This window comes from Tasmannia lanceolata, unplaced genomic scaffold (genome assembly GCF_043159265.1).
Source record: "Tasmannia lanceolata isolate RefF3 unplaced genomic scaffold, GAP_Taslan_0.1 ptg000008l, whole genome shotgun sequence".
Classification (NCBI taxonomy): Eukaryota; Viridiplantae; Streptophyta; class Magnoliopsida; order Canellales; family Winteraceae; genus Tasmannia; species Tasmannia lanceolata.
In genome coordinates this window covers 6,661,636-6,678,111 of record NW_027518685.1, presented here as the reverse complement: position 1 = coordinate 6,678,111, position 16,476 = coordinate 6,661,636, and the positions used below count along the sequence as shown (strand labels likewise).

Here is a 16,476-nt window from a genome sequence, read left to right as displayed (position 1 = left end):
GGGACTCCGTTGATAATTTTAAAATCAAAGGAATCACTGTATGGAGGGACATATTGCGTTTGAAGTCCGTATTTGCCCCTGGAGTGCGCTTCCGAGTCTATAGGGGGGACCGCATTCCGTTTTGGCAGGACCCTTGGTGTTCGTCCCATTCTCTCCAAGTTTTGTTTCCTGCCTTATATATTGTATCTTCTCAGAAAGATGCTTGGGTATCGGAATGTTTCGCTCGGGTACAAGGGCAAGTGGAGTGGACTCCCAAGTTCCGCAGAGCCTTCTTTGTTCGGGAGTTAAGCGATTACAGCGCCCTCATATCCTTATTGGCCTCCTGCTACATCAAGTCTTCGGGCGTAGATCGTCGAATTTGGATTTGGAATCCGTCGGGGATTTTCTCCGTTAAATCTTTTTATATCCATCTGACCCCCACTCTAGTGGAACATGCGTCCTCCGCGGTTTGGTGCCACGCGTGCCCTCCAAGAGTTGCTTTCTTTGGGTGATCGGTTAGCTGGGGACGAATTCAGACGATGGATTTCTTGCGGAAGCGAGGAATGTGGCTGGTGGATCACTGCCCCCTATGTCTATCCGCCGGGGAATCCATCGACCACCTTTTTATACATTGCCAGGTTGCTTCATATATTTGGGGTCATCTCTTTTCTAGATTTGGAGTCAGTTGGGTGGTTTCCAATTCTATGGCCGAATTTATTCGGAGTTGGGACTGGGCTCGTGGAAGAGGAAAGGTAGAATTTTGTGGAAGATGTGTCTCTTAGCATCCTGGTGGTTCTTGTGGAAAGAGTGGAATGCGCGGGTCTTTGAAGGGAAGGCCCGGGCCCCATATTGGATATATATACAGGTGGTAGCAGCGGTCATCTCCTGGGCCCGTTCACTTCCTCTTTTTCGGTTTGTTTCTGCGTATGCCCTCTGGGAAGGGTGGTCCACCATATGCATGGAATCGGTTACCAAAGTGAAATCTCGGCCCTCCTGGTCCCCCCCGCCGCCGGGGTCTCTGAAGCTCAATTTTGACGGTTCCTCTCTCGGCAACCCAGGAGCGGCTGGAGTGGGGGGGTAATGTTGGAATCACAAAGGGGAAGTCATTTGGGCCTATTCGGGGCCTCTTGGATTTGCCGACTCGACTGAGGCGGAGGTTAGAGCCGTTCACAGTGGGATTCTCTCCATGCCTCACTTGGAGTGCGACAGACTGATAGTCGAAGGCGACTCCGTAAATGTTATTCGCTGGCTTTCGGGAGCCGCTTCTCCCCCTTGGCGACTTGTGCCTTTCTTTGAGGAGATAGAGGATAGAGCAAAGGGCTACTCCATGGTATTTCAGCATGTCCGGAGATCGGCCAATGTGGCAGCCGACTCCCTAGCTAAGAGCGGTGTTTCTCGGGCCGAATTGGAGTGTTTTGACTATCTCCCCCCTTGAGTTATTGTTTTGCTATTTTCTCTGCTCATTGTTCCAACAGGACCATCTCGGTTCTTCTTATTCATATATATATATATATATATATATATATATATATACATATTCTGTTGCCTTCTTAAAAAAAAAACATGTGAAGAAGCTATTTTAAGCTGATCCCATAAGATGATCTAACCCTTCAATTCATGGAGGTTTTTATCCTCTGCCATCCATTTTAAGGTTCCACAAATTGAAGGGTCAGGTTCATTCTATGAGGCTCATTTTTGGGGCGCGGCCTTACAACATAAGCCAACAGAGAAAATGGTTCAGACCATCCATTCATGAGGCCCCTCCTTTACTTTCAAAGGATGACCCACTTGAGTAAATTTCCGTGTGGCCTTCAAAATAACAATTCAAATTCTTTGACTGATCCAGCCTTTTTCCTTTTAACAATGTCTATTTCGTGTGCAGAGTATTGCCGGAGATAATCTAAAGTAATCTAGTGAGGGGAGTGAAAGAAGGATTTTGTCGCAGAAGGAAACTAAATATGAGACAATAGGGTTCATATGGGACAACATACTTCCATACAACATCACTATGGGCCTTCCATTTGGATGATCCAAATTAATGGCAGTGACAGGTATGGGCCTCTATATAAAGGAAAAATTGCCAATGGGGTACACCAAAATAAAAGAATTGTGAACGGAGGACACATTTTTTTAAAATTGTTAAAGAGGGTTGATAACTCCCTTTTGAGAGTTTGATAACCCCATTTAGAGGGTTGATAACCCCTTTTTAGAGAGTTGATAACCCCAATTTCGTCCCTCTCTGATAATTTTTCAAAAGTGTGACCTCTGTTCACAATTCTTGTATTTTGGTGTACCCCATTGGCAATTTTTCCCTATATAAAAGGGGAATTTGCAAAAGAAGACCTCTGCTTTGATATATTTGCAAGACCAGTCTTCTAGTTTAATAATTTACAAATAGAGGCACCACGTTTGAGTATATTTTACAAATCGGGTAATGCAGCTAATTTGTGAACAAAACGGCCATGATAAATTTGTTGTGACTCGTACAGAACCAAAATGCCCTTATCTCTGAAAAGAGGAGAATTACCTTATAAAAATGCCAACATGGGTATTCTGGTCACAAACGGATTGCATCACCTGATTTGCAAAATTCACTCAAAATTGATGACGCAATGTGCAAATTCTCATAGTAGAAGACTCTATTTGCAAATAAAGCAAAGTAGAAGAATTCTTTTGCAAAAACCCCTATATAAATTTTTTCTTGTGTGGACCCAATATTAAGGGCACACTCGATCGATTTTTTGAGAATTCGGGTTGAGTTTTTACCATAAAATGGGGTTGGGTTCGCTTTAATTCCCATTCCATGTGTGAGTGAGCTGGCCTAGGAGCTTCCCAAGTTTTGATGTGAAGCCTTAAGCCTATCCATTCATATTTCCTTTAACTTAAAAATTTCTATCCATTCATATTTCCTTTAACTTAAAAATTTCTTGTTAGCAGGTGTAGATTGCTAGAGTTGTAACTGTAAGTTCCCTGATCTAGTATATTTATAGAGGGGGTTTGCAATTTCGCGGCTGACTTTTGCATCAGAGAACAACCACCTCATACGAATTAAATGAATAAGACAAAATCTGCCAAAAAAACGAGCCTATATAGTTGTTCTCTCATGTAAAAATCAGCCGCCATATGGCTTTCCGCCGAATTGCCTAGCAAAACCCAAAATTCAAGAGATTAGGATTATGAGGCGGGGTCTACTTGGATTTAGCTAACTGATAAGATTTTTTTTTAAGATCCCGAGCCCTAAAACACTAGTCATTAATGCAATTAACCAAAAATATTAAACATCAAGGTATCCTTGATTTCATCTTAAGTTGCTAGCATTCACTATCAGGCCTACACATGAAGCTCACATGTTTAATGTAATTTGATCATTACATTATTTTTATTTTTTCCAATATGTAGATGAATATTTATTATTCTTATAAAAGATTTATTTTTCAAAAGAATTTCAATAGGCCTACCTCTTTATGATCAAATACATTATATCAATTGGAACACACCTATATGAAAATAAACATAGAGGGCTGTTACCAAAACGGAATAATGTCTTGTAAAAAAGACAAAATCCCCCTGATGTGTCACTTGTGCAAGAGGACAAAGTTGTGAGCAAGAATCCTCACCAAGTGCAAATAACACTGTGGAAGTGGCGAGATCATGGGCCAATTTCATGGCCATAACTCACACGTGTTCAAATTACTATGATATTTTCTCTTTGGAAAATGATCACACTTTAATGAATCAGAGTACATACATATGTTACTACGACGGTCATAAATTTCTCATGTTGAACGCCCGATATAATGAGATCAAATCCTAACTCATCAATAGTCCAACATGGGTTTTCGTAATTTGCCCCTATCAATGTTTGCAAGTGCTTGCACTTATGCATGGTTGGGAAAACCTTCACTGGTCGAGAAGCATCACTGCAATCTCGCATAAGACAACTGGCCTCGTCTTGTTGTGTCTTCGGAAGTATGTTGCCACAACTCTTTTGTTGGGTACTCCTGGCTAGCCCCTTTGGTGCCCCCCACCCCCCTATAGCGGCCTTGAGCTATGTTGACTTATGTTCAGTTTGAGTACTTTTGGTGGGCACTCGTCACCGTGGTTTTAAATTTCAACCGAAATCCGTACTTTTGGTCAACACCGAAATCCGAAATTAACGAAACGTACCGAATTTCGGTTGAAATTTCAGAAATTTCAAACCATGCTCCTCACTAATCTTACGCAGCATTCCTGATACACCCCTAGTCGTGACATTTAGTTCTTTGTCGTATTTTCAAGGAACACATGTTCTTTCCAATGAAGGGATCATTTACAAGCTTGTATTCCAAAGGGAGAGATCCAAACAAATGAGAGCCCCACACTCAATAAATTCAAAATGCATTCCATCAATTAATAACAATGATAAGTAAAGATGCATAATAAATAAACATGCATCTCCTCAACAGAATAATTTCATAGCCATTTAAGGACTTTGTACTAACACAATATTGTTTCCTGGAAAAGACTTATAAAAATGATCCAGTGCTGAAAATAATGACAGTGGTGAAAATGACCGAAGATTTGGCCATTTTTCACGTACTGTTTTTTTGCATTTTCAGGCATACATGCTCTCTATTTTGGTATATGCATGTGTGTCACGATAGAAGGCTGTGTGCCCTTGTTTTTAACAAAAGGGATTCTCATTTTGCTAGCAACCCCCAAATCTATTATTCCAGTTGCCATATAATGACAAAGCTGGTCAAGATCTTACCAAAACATCATTGGATGGTGGTCAATGGAGTCACTGTTAGCAATAAAATTTTGGGTCTTGGTTGCGGTACACATGCTATGTTTTCATGAAAGGGCCCATATGCTATGTTTGTGATCCCATGTGCCCAACCGATATCAAGGTGTACCAAAAACAATGGCTCATCTTTTCTTAGCGAATCCCTACACAGAGGCTTGTTAGATTAATGGTTTAGGATCATCGGATTAAGGCGTTCTCAACAACAATTTGGTGGCTAGTGAGATCAATAGATCCGGGAAACTTTAAAGACAATTTCTGTTAGGACTTTTATCCATTTGTTATGATCATGTGTTTCGCCTCGCGATAGTCCACAAAATTAACAGTCGTGATTAAGTACCATGTCTAACGTGGGACCCAGTGGTGATCATTATTACTTTATCCTAAAGGGAAATGTTATCAGCACTACTGTATTTTGATGAGGGCACTCCTCATTTTATTAAAAGTACAGTATGGCCCGCACCATAGTATGAAACAAACCTTCCATTAGATGGGCCACAGCCTAAATAAGTAAATAGGTTGTGCCCCAAAAATTATTTCCATGGGTTGATCTTAACCCTCCATTCTATAGAGGGTTAGAATCTAACATTCAGATGGAAGGGTTAGGTACAACCTATGGAAATGATTTTTGCCCATCTAATGGACGGTTTGCATCATCTTATAGTGCGGGCCGTACCGCCCTCATCAAAACAAAGTAGTGCTAATAACATTTCCCGATCCTAAATTGGTGATCGTTCTCCTTCCTTTCAGTTTGAAAAGAAAAGAATGAATACTAGTAAATTGTTAGTCTATCTGACGAACTCTCATTAACGGACAGCAGACCCACGCAAGCATTCACTGACCAGTAAGTACCAACTGAAATGAATACAAATGGGTCCCACTATTTGTAAGGCCAGAGAATTAATTGCCGAACATCTAACAGTAGATAGTCACTTTTACCAGTCAATGGCACATGTAAATGAGATCGAGACCATCGATCTCGTATTCGAAGCAACCCACATGGTTCTAGTCCCATACCAAATTGATGTCCCATGTGCACGATAAAGATCTACAAAAATCAACGGTTCTAAAAAAGGGCCTGATAAATCAAGCGACCAGCATGGACTTATCCTTATAAACCTCCACAGATCTGACGGTTAGGACCATCTTAGAGAGAAGATTTTTGAGCAGCTTATCTAGTCCGGACCAGTTTTTGAATGGTTTAGATCCACCCAGTAATGCAGGCCCCACTAGTTTTTTTTTTTCTCAATCACAAGCATTGCCCAAATCCAGAATTGGAATCATCATCATATTCTAATTCCCATTCTGTGTCTCCCTTAAATAGAATGAGAAACTTTTCCTTACTTCCGGCCCAGTGTGAAGTTCCACCCCATTATTCCGTTCTTCTATTGAACCAAAAACAAGAAGGAATCCGAATCAGATACCGATTCCAACATATGATTCCGGCAATCCAAACGCTCCCTGTAGACCTGGCAAACGGACGGGCCGGGCAGGGTTTGACCTGCCCGTAGCTTGGACCCGCACCCTGCTCGACTAGCGGGTCACCCGCATTTTTGACATATTTTTAAAGATTTTTTTGGTTTGTACAGGGATTTGCTAGCCACCTTCGCCGACCATTTATGTTCACTATTTGAGAGATTTGTCTTACTGTCGACGTCGTGCAAATGCAAAGAGTGGCATAAGTACGATTTGTGAAAAGTTGGCTAGCAATAAATAATACAATAATGCAAAGATTGGCATAAGTAAGATTTGTGAAGAGTTGGCTAGCAATAAATAATAATCATGGGCACTAAGTTTTAAATTAGAAATTACCAAAAAATGATAGCAAAGTAGAAAAATTAAGGACAATTACGGAAAAAGTCAAAAGTGTCAAAATAAAACCTTTTGCACTTCTCTACGGGCACCCACAGATCCATCCGACCTGGCCCGGTTTTGAAGGGCCGGGTGGACCCATGTGTCAATTTCAATCCGGTCAATGATTAGTGACCCGGAATTTCAAATGGGCCAATGATTAGTCACCCGGACCCGTAAATTACGGGCGGGCCGGGTGAACCAGCAGGTCCGGGTCACATTTTGACAGGTCTAAGCTCCACACGCGTTGGCGTCATCGGCTCTGGAGGAAGAAAAATCATCCTCCATTCCGAACCTAAATCGAAACCACAGCACCCCAGGCTCGGACCTAGCTTCGGCAGTAAAAAGAGTAAACGAAAAAATAAACACACGGTAAACAAGAATAGAAACAAAGATATAGAGAGAGAGAGAGAGCGAAAAACGGAGGTTCGGGAAAGAGAGATGATGGGTAAGATCGCGATCGCGTCTCCGAAGAAAGTGGGGGAGACGAAGAAGAAAAAAGGCCGACCTTCTCGGTCCGATCACGCGCCACGTCATCACCACATCCGGCCGGAATCTGACAAATCACGCCGGAGCCACCGCCGGAAAGATTCCGAATCTCAAGACGAAGAGAGAGAAAACAAGAGAGAGAAAAAGATAAAGCTGGTGTTGAAACTCTCTCCTCTCTCACACTCACACAACCAAACATCTTCTTCTTCTTCTGAAGAGGAGTTCGAGAACGGGAGTAAGCCCTTAAAGAAGAGGAAAATAGACGGTGATGATGACGTGGATGGATCTGATGATGATGGATCTGTGAAGGTAATATTTATAAATGATTTGGGGGGAGTAAGGAGGAGACCAGTCCAGCGCAGATTCTGTGACAGATTTTGATAAAAAAGCTGTCTTTTTTTTTTTGGCCTCACTCTTATGTGGAGTCAACTGTCAAAGCATAAACAGTCACATGTTTCTGATCTCTCTCTCTCTCTCTCTCTCACCTTTATCTTTACCCTCTCTCTCTCTTTTTATATTTACTTTTCTATGTCCTGATCTGATCTCTTCTCAACTTTAGGGTTTCATCTTACATTGATTGTTTCAACTTTCAAGAGCTCTTTTGCATTTCCATTTGTTTATTTTATGGTTTGATTTTTCCAGGGAAGAGAGAGAAATGGAATTCCTACTAAAGAAAGAGATTTTGTTCCAGGTTTGGTTTTTCTCCTCCTTTTACAGTGTTTTCTTCTTAGTCTTGTAGATTTTCTCAAGGTCTCTGTGTTTGTAATTGTGTCAGGCACGCGGTCTGGATCTCTATCGATCGCCACGCCTTTACCGGACAGGAAGTTGTTGGAGCTCATTCTCCATAAGCTTCAGAAGTGGGTGAATTCATCCATTTAAGGCCTTGTTTGAATGATAAGAATTTTCTTAAAAAGTTTGGAAATGATTTTTTTTATTTTAATTAACCATAATTATATCATTTTCCTCTAAATTGTGGAAATAAAAAAATTCTATCAGAATTTTTTTTTCTTCTCTTGAGCTCCAAACAGGGCATTGGTTGTTTTGATTTTCAATGGTTTGGCATTTTATTCCCTTTTTAGCTGAATTTCTTTGACATTTTCTGTTTTTGGTTTGTGCTGCAGGAAAGACACTTATGGTGTGTATGCAGAGCCTGTGGATCCAAAAGAGGTATTTCAAGGACTAACCCAGTTTTTTAGGGAAAACATAGGTTGTATGCGTTATTTGCAATTTCGTTTAGAGATTGTTATTTTGTTGGTTTTGTAGCTTCCTGACTATCATGAAATCATTGAGCAACCAATGGATTTTAGTACCATAAGGAAGAAGCTGGCAACTGGCGCTTACTCTTCCTTGGAACAGTTTGAGGTCAGTATCTGATGTGATTTTGATGGGATATGGCTGTTGAGTTCTTAGGAATAATGGGTCTTCTTTGTAGATATGACTATTAATTGTTTTATGGATTCTTGGTATTGTATCTACTGAATTGAGCTTCATCCTTAACCATTTCAAAAGAAAAGAAGATATTGTGTGTATTTTCAGTATTTCAATTTCTGCAGCGTGCTTTGTATTACTTAGGCTATGTACTTCATCTAAGTGTGTCATAAACCTACGAGGAAAGAAATACAGGTTATGGGAACAGTCACACCTAAAAAATATTGTAGTGTAAAGAAGTGGTGATGGCAAAGTGTTTGCTACCACTTATACATGAGATTATGATAATTCCTTTGGAGTGCTAGTTAGTAACTCTGGGAAGAAGCTTGATCTATCAAGGATAAACCATTGCTAAACGGTTGTTCAATCCTTTTAGAAATAAAGAATCACATTCAAGACATTGAAAATAAGGCCCATGCCCATTAGGAGGAAATCTTAGAGTAATAATACTGTTTATAATCAGAATTGATGTAAAATGCGAGGTTTAAAATAGATGCCGAAATTCCCCATTGCTTATATGCTTATGATATTCTTTGTAATGTACTAAGGCAAGGACATTACAAAAACAATTTCAACCAAAGTGGAGTGAACTTGAGCAAACTAGACTGTTGAGTGAGCAAACTAAAGAAAGAAATTACAGACCCTTACACCAAATAAGTCAGGTTCATCTGAAAGTTTCAAATTGCTGACCATGAGCTCAAACCCAAACCAAGCTAAATGGAGAATCAAGTCAATAGCATGAGTAGGATGAAGTTCGCTTGCTTCCTGAGATCCATAATTCTGTGATTTAATTCCCAACCTTCTTTCTTTGACCCCCTATGTTACCCACACTTCCCAAGAATCGAACACTATCCTAGTTAATAGGCTTTCTCACAAATCCATAACACCTTTTTCTAAAAGCTGTTGAGGCATGCATAAGATTTGTATAAATTTTACATTATCCTTGCATTTGTTATAGATCTCCATTTACCAAGACCATTCTTTTAATAGATCTTTGAAACTTCAGTGCAGAATATGGGCTATGAATGTAGACCAAAAAAATATGGAGTTGTCCATTTGGGACATCTGTCAGCTTGTACACAATTTATAACATTATTGATAGTTTGATACACACTTAAATGGCGTTAGATGGCCCAACTCTTCAATCTACCTGTGATTTCTTATCTTCTTCACAAAGATCAATTTTCAAGAACATTGAACACTGGCTGTCTGCAACAAGAACATTAATCAATGGGTTATATTTAACACTTTGCCACTCTTAAGACAGTAAAGAAGCCTTAATACTGGTTACTTGTTTTGTAAAATCTGATCAAAATTGACTCGATCAAGCCAACTAGTCCAGTCTATTTAGTTCGTTTTGTTTCGTGTCTAAGTTTCTAGTTCATTGGAGTTCTATTAGAGCTCAGTTTTTAACTAGGAAGAAGGGATTACTATCATGATTGTGTGTTGACGATATCATTATCATAAGGGATAATTCTGCTGTTATATGTTATAATACTTGAAAGGCCATTTGAGAAGGGACTTCAATATTGATGATCTTAGTCCACTGAGATATTTTCTTGGAATTGAGGTTGATCCTATACAAATGTATCTTCATTTCTTAGTGAAAGTATACCATTGATCTTCTTCATTGAGGTATGTATGTATTTCTTGGTCATATCGAGATTTTTCATTCCAGTTGTATTTCGTAAAATAGTCAATAAGCAAAGCATAATAATGGATGCTACTTGGTTGATGGCAGTGCCCCAAGCATCAAAATGCAAAAATTCAAAATTAGTAGCTGTCTACTATCTAACTGTGGAAGGAAGAATGCAATGTTTTCCTATCTGATAGATCTTACGAATAGAGTTGTGAGTTGTGACATTTGAATTTTGCAATCTAAGGATAACAGCAGGCTGAACTAGAAGGTCCAGAGATTTACGATTAGGGTGATTGTGTTGTCGTGTCCAATATTGACATGCCAATGAAGCAAAAAGCTAGATGCAAACAATGTTTGAGCAGTTATAATATAAATTGAACAAAATTCAGATGGAAAAATCTTCCAACTTGATACCCCTCCACCGTCTGTCTGCCTGACAATTGACAAATAGTCTTGCATGTCTCCAAATGAAGAAATGGGACATGACAGTTATGCTCAACAAGTTAACCTGAAATAATAAGGTCGTGTTCACTTGGGAACATACCAAATTTCAGGAAAATGTAAAGGAAATGTGGAAGAAGGTAATTTCAAGATATGAGTGTGGATCCCAGATCCGGGTGTCTACAATGAGATACATTGTCAGCAGTAAGTACATGCGTAGGAGAAGAAAGTGGAGAAAGAGAAGAAACATAGGAGTCACCTGTTACTTTATGTTACTCGCTAGAATCAAATCATCGAGTGGCACTTCATATAGTGAAATGGTATTCAATCTGATCAAGAGACTCATGAAAGAACTGGCCATGAGTAATGTTCCATGGACTGGATGCCATTGGGCCAGTTGGAGAGACATTGAATGAAGCAAACTTGAAGTAACTCGAGTAGGCAGTCTTGGTGAAAACTCAAAGGAGGACTGTGTTGATTGTTGCACATGATTTGCAAAATTCCGGTGATATCTAAAAAACAAAGGGTCCTGCTCATGTATCTTCCCCACTAATGCACAGACAGATGTTAGAGGTCATGATATCCATAACCCTTTGGTGTTGATGACTACAAGCCCTTCTGCAACTGAAAAATAACGACAACTGGCCAAGGCATTGAGTTTTTCTTTTTTGGAATTGCGACAAACTTTACTAAAAAAATCTCTAATCACACTATACTCTCAATCAAGATGATCAGGAACTAAGCTATGGTTACTGAAAAAAAAAACTGCTCCATCAAAGTTTAATTTTTAGAATCCCAACGGAGGTGGTTTCCATCTAGGGACGATAACTTAGGCACACAACTTTTAAGATAAAACTTCCATTTTCTTTTCACCACTGACAGCTGCCCACTCTGAAACAGTTTTTCATTACAGCTCCTCTACTCTATTAAATATTTTCTTTGTGAGAATCTTGATATCAGAGCCTTTTATTCTAAAGATTCTCTCATTTCTTTCCAACCATACTGTCCATATTGGCCACAAGGTTAGGTCGTTGGGAATCAGATTCCTTTGTAATTCTTTCCATTTGTTCATGAAGTTGGTCTTGTGTTTCACTTTTTTTATAGGTGCAGATCAAATTGGTCATCTAAAAAACAAACATGGAGTGACTTAAATAAATGCTTAAAATACAAGGGACTGCCCAAAAATACTGGGAAGACAGACCTTGTGGCCTTACTATAAAGCCAAAACTACAATTTTAGTGCACCACAGTTTACTTGTTTATCTACTTTTCTGGTACCTTTATTTAGTTTAGATGCATCACATATCCTCTCTTGCGTGCACAATGGGAGGATGGCTTTTCATATTGTTATGCAATGGATTTTAAAGCGACTATCCTTGCAGAGTGATGTCTTTCTAGTTTGCACCAATGCGATGCGGTACAATGCACCAGAAACCATATACTTTAAACAGGTAAGCTTCAAAAATCAGTTATTATTTCTGCTAACCCAATATTTTATTGATTCCATGCTTTTTATCAGTTTTCAAATTCAGTTATTTTTTCTGCCTACCCATTATTTTATTGTCTTTATTTATCATTTCATGATTTTTTTTAAAGGCACGTTCCATACAAGATCTGGCAAAAAAGAAATTTGAGAAGTTAAGGGTTGATGGTGTAGGCACTGAGGTAGATCCCAAGTGTCTTCAAGAAATGAGATCCATCTCTGTTTCAAAGTCAATAAAGAAGTCCTTGTGTGGGACTATACAGGAACCTGTTGGCTCTGATTTCTCCTCGGGTGCCACTCTTGCCACCAAAGGAGATGCCTGCACCAGGTCAAACCCTACACAAGTCAGTGTTTGTGAGAAGCCTAGCAATGATGAAGGCCCTGTTGATGGCAATTCTTTCTTGACCGAAAATAAACTGGAGAAGGCAGAGGAACTTTCAGGTATCCATGATTATGATGTAGCTCGGAAAACATTTGGATATGGGCATGGGCATCCCTACGTGGCACATGTATTTCTAAAGATTCCATGTCGGATTCTTAGGAGATGGTTGTAACTTGTAACTTGTAACAATATCATACACTAGCCACATGGTTACTATGGCCAAATGGAAGGTTATCCTTATCTCTGTCAGAAATATCTCCGATATTTTCAAAATATTGCGACATTTTGATAAAACAACAAAATCCCGAGATTTTAAAAATATGGCGATATTTTCATTTTTATCATAAAATATTGCGATAATATCACGATATTATCCTAATATTTTATGATATTTTTATTTTATATTTTTTCTTAAATTTTTAAATAATTTTATTTTTATCATTTTTTTCCGATATAAAGCCAAAAAAACAAAAAAACTTAATCTATCCCAAGATTTTCCCTGGCCGAAAAATTACCGAGAATAATATTTGTGACACAAATCCTTATACTGTACTTCTCAATTCTGTCCTCTCTTGGTTTTCAGGATACTGAGCTATTGACAATTGTTCCATTTATTTTTCAGTCAAGGGGTTCCCGTCTAAATTTGGGAAGAAGCTATCTGTGCCAGATGAAAATCGCCGTGCAACTTACAATGTATCCAATCAACCAGTAACCAGACCTGAATTGGTCTTTGCTACCTTTGAGACTGAAAAGAAGCAGCTGGTTTCTGTATGTAACAGATAACCGACTTTTTTCATTAGGCTCCATTTCTTTTGACATAAAATTTGTTTTTTGTTCATTTTTACAACATCAAACAAATTTTACGCCCATTTTTATGTTGAAAGAAACGGAGCCTGAAAGAAACAGAGCCTTTCAGTTTTGGCTTATACTCACCAGGTCTCAATTTTTGAATCAGGTTGGGCTTCATGCAGATCATTCCTATGGAAGGAGCCTGGCCCGCTTTGCAGCCACTCTTGGGCCCGTTGCTTGGAGAGTGGCATCGAAGCGAATTGAACAGGCATTGCCTGCTGGGTACAAGTTCGGTCGTGGATGGATTGGGGAATATGAACCACTTCCAACACCTGTACTATTTCCATTTGAAAACCACGCCAAGATGCATCCAGATTGTAATGCACACTTGCAATTTAATGCTGAGTTGAAAAAGAATGACGAGAACGGGGAGAAGTGGAAGGCTGTACAGGATGGTCGTCCTAATAATATGAAACTGGACGTCAAAACTCAAACACTGGAAACAGCTTCTAGCCGGAAAGCTGATACTCTGAAGGCCGTTAATGGCATGTATCAGCAACAAAAAAACTCACTAACCATTGATTTTGCCAAGCCAGGGAGTACGGTCTTAAAGGAAGTCAAGCCATTGCTGGAGATGGTTTCAAGAAACAAGAATCCCGTGTGCTCTGTTCCCTTTAAACAGTCAGAAGTAGTGGCACCACATGCAAAACATCATGCATCTCAGTCTGGAAATGGCAGGGTGGACATGGAGGGTGCAGTTGTTACTGGAGGTTTGCCTAATGGGAATTCTATGAGCCATTCTAATAGCAGTAGAGTGGGCATTACTTCATTGGATTTTGTTTCTAACCACCAGACAGGAGGTCCAAGTTACTTTCCCCGCGTTAATGAGCAAGGTTTAGATGATCCAGTCAACTTGAAGAGAATATTTGCTGGAAATTTTCCAAACCAGCCAAAATATTCAAACTCATCGACACTTGGTAGTACCCAGGTTATGCCATCTGTCCCATCATCAAGAAGAGATGATCCCAATGCCGCTGCCACTGCTGCCCGTATATGGATGTCCATTGGGGCAGCTGCCCATCCGGTGAACCCCAAAGACATTTCAGGTATACCTGAAATGCAGATCTCAGCTGCATCTCTTTACAACCCAACTCGGGACCTCCCTCCTAAAGTTTCTCTATTTCGTGAGAATGCTCCTGGGACAGGGACTTTGCAATCTGAGAAGAACAGGTCGGCCCCTCAGCCACTTCCACAACCTGTCCATGTTGTTGGTGGAGAACCACTTTTTCGAGACACTAGACCTATGGTTTTTCCTGTAGCAACGGACTTGTCAAGGTTTCAGTTGCAGTCTCCGTGGCAAGGTCTTGTCTCACATACCCAGCAAAGGCAGAAAACAGACACGCGCCCCCCAGACTTGAACATTGTGTTTCAGCCCCCTGGATCTCCAGTTCAGCAGCCTTCGGGCATTTTGCTTGATTCCCAACAACCCGATCTAGCATTGCAACTCTGAATAGAGACATTGGACTCATTGCTTATGGCTGCTTTGGAGAAAAACAGGAGCCAATGGGAACCCGACTGACTTGTGAGAAACAGTGCATGAAGAGATGTGAAAGAATCCTTTGTTCTATTTGGTGGGTTCAATGTTCTTAGCTGGCACTGTTTGTCTCTGCTCCCAGCAAGTAGATTAGATCCATCTCCCTTGACAGTTTGCATCACCTGAGAGCAATAAAGTATTTTAAATTTATCATCTGTCACATTCCCATTGCTAACCTACTCTTTGGCATAGTCAAATTTGTCGTGCCCATTCCTGCTTTGAGACCTAGATAGTTTTCTTTTGTCCTTACCAAAAGGTTACCCACTAAAAAGAACAGTCACCTCACTGTGATAAACTTTTATTAGGTTATGCCGAGGTGGGCTTCAAGGAGATTGACTATGTGAGGGAAGATAAGAGACTAATGGAGCCTTCATTTTAGCTGAGGGGAATTACTTGTTGCAGTGTGCCTATATTGTTGCAATCATACATCCTCCACAGAAATTCTCCAAACAGCACTAAAGAGTGCTGAAGGTCAAGCAGACCCATGTAACATTATTCAGTGAAATTCTTCTTAGTCAGGTCATCCAATTGGAAAGCCCCTATGTACATCACGGAACAGAGATAACAGGTTAGATATATGATGTGTGGAATGTCATCTTGTACCATCATTGATTATTGCATGTTTTATGTATTCCTATCAGTATTTAATGCTTCTCTTCATTGATTTAGCTAGTTCTCTATGTTTAATGAGCTACTACTGTGTTAATTGTATATAAAGTTGCTAAATCACAATGTTTTAGAGCCATTAAAAAAAAACACGATGTTTTAGATTATATGTTTGATCATGACATTTATAGAGAATCTTGAACTGTTGTTCTGTGTGATGATTCCATGCACTTTGGCCAAATCTCCTTGAGCTTGGTTGATTGTTTTTTATCTGATCTGATAAATAGAACTAAAAGCATGAACACTTTGTTGAACACGAACTCTGCCAGCTTCTGTTGACTCAAGCGGTTGACTCAGTGGCTCAACGGACTAAGGACAGAAGTTGAAGGAAGTAAAAGGTCACAAGGAAGGCAAATGGTAATTAAGGAAGCAAAATGGGAAGTTTTTTTTTTTTTTTTTTTTTGTGGAAATGATGTCATGTTAGCTATAATATCTAGTGTGCTTTCTTCTAATGGCAGGCTGATAATTTATAATTCTATATAATTTGTGTTGTCCACCGCATTTTCCGGTGACAAAAGTCTATTTTTTAGGCCGCAAGTTGAAGAGTTAGGATTGTCCAAAGGGAAGATTTTTGAGGATTGACTTATGGATATTATTAGAACGAACAAATGACTGGGAGGAAATTTAGCTTTCAAATGGAAGAATGATGCTTTATGAATAAACAAAAAACTGTATAACAAGTATATTAAATCAAAACCAAAACAATAGATGGACTCAAGCCTCGTGCCATTTCAATTAGAACACCCTGTCACAACTTTAGTTCATGAATTTAATTAATGTTTGCTTTGATCGGGCAGTGTGCAAGTGTCACCGTCACATACAATACCTCTCTGATCAAGGAAGCAGCTGAAAATAGTGGAGAAGAAACCCAGGAAGATTTTAAGCTCTCAAAATTAGAAGAATTCCCTGTAAGAGAAACGGTGCTTGTTATCATTCTTTTCTTACATGATGCA

At 39.6% G+C, this 16,476-nt stretch overlaps 1 protein-coding gene across 1 annotated transcript; it reads left to right on the top strand.

Annotated features, from left to right (window-relative positions):
- Positions 1 to 6,950: 6,950 nt before the first annotated feature.
- Positions 6,951 to 15,684, top strand: LOC143884135 (uncharacterized). The gene is made up of 9 exons (XM_077387541.1): positions 6,951 to 7,411; positions 7,745 to 7,793; positions 7,878 to 7,959; positions 8,224 to 8,269; positions 8,366 to 8,464; positions 11,992 to 12,060; positions 12,206 to 12,533; positions 13,097 to 13,242; positions 13,430 to 15,684. Exons 1-9 carry the CDS (start codon positions 7,055 to 7,057, stop codon positions 14,771 to 14,773), a joined length of 2,520 nt encoding a protein of 839 aa, XP_077243656.1. The 5' UTR covers positions 6,951 to 7,054; the 3' UTR covers positions 14,774 to 15,684.
- Positions 15,685 to 16,476: the final 792 nt, after the last annotated feature.

Coding starts and splice junctions, on each gene's coding strand:
- LOC143884135 (XM_077387541.1), top strand. CDS start 7,055: ATGATGGGTAAGATCGCGATCGCGTCTCCGAAGAAAGTGGGGGAGACG. Junction 7,794..7,877: donor AGAAAGAGATTTTGTTCCAG/GTTTGGTTTTTC, acceptor TAATTGTGTCAG/GCACGCGGTCTGGATCTCTA. Junction 8,270..8,365: donor AGCCTGTGGATCCAAAAGAG/GTATTTCAAGGA, acceptor TTGGTTTTGTAG/CTTCCTGACTATCATGAAAT.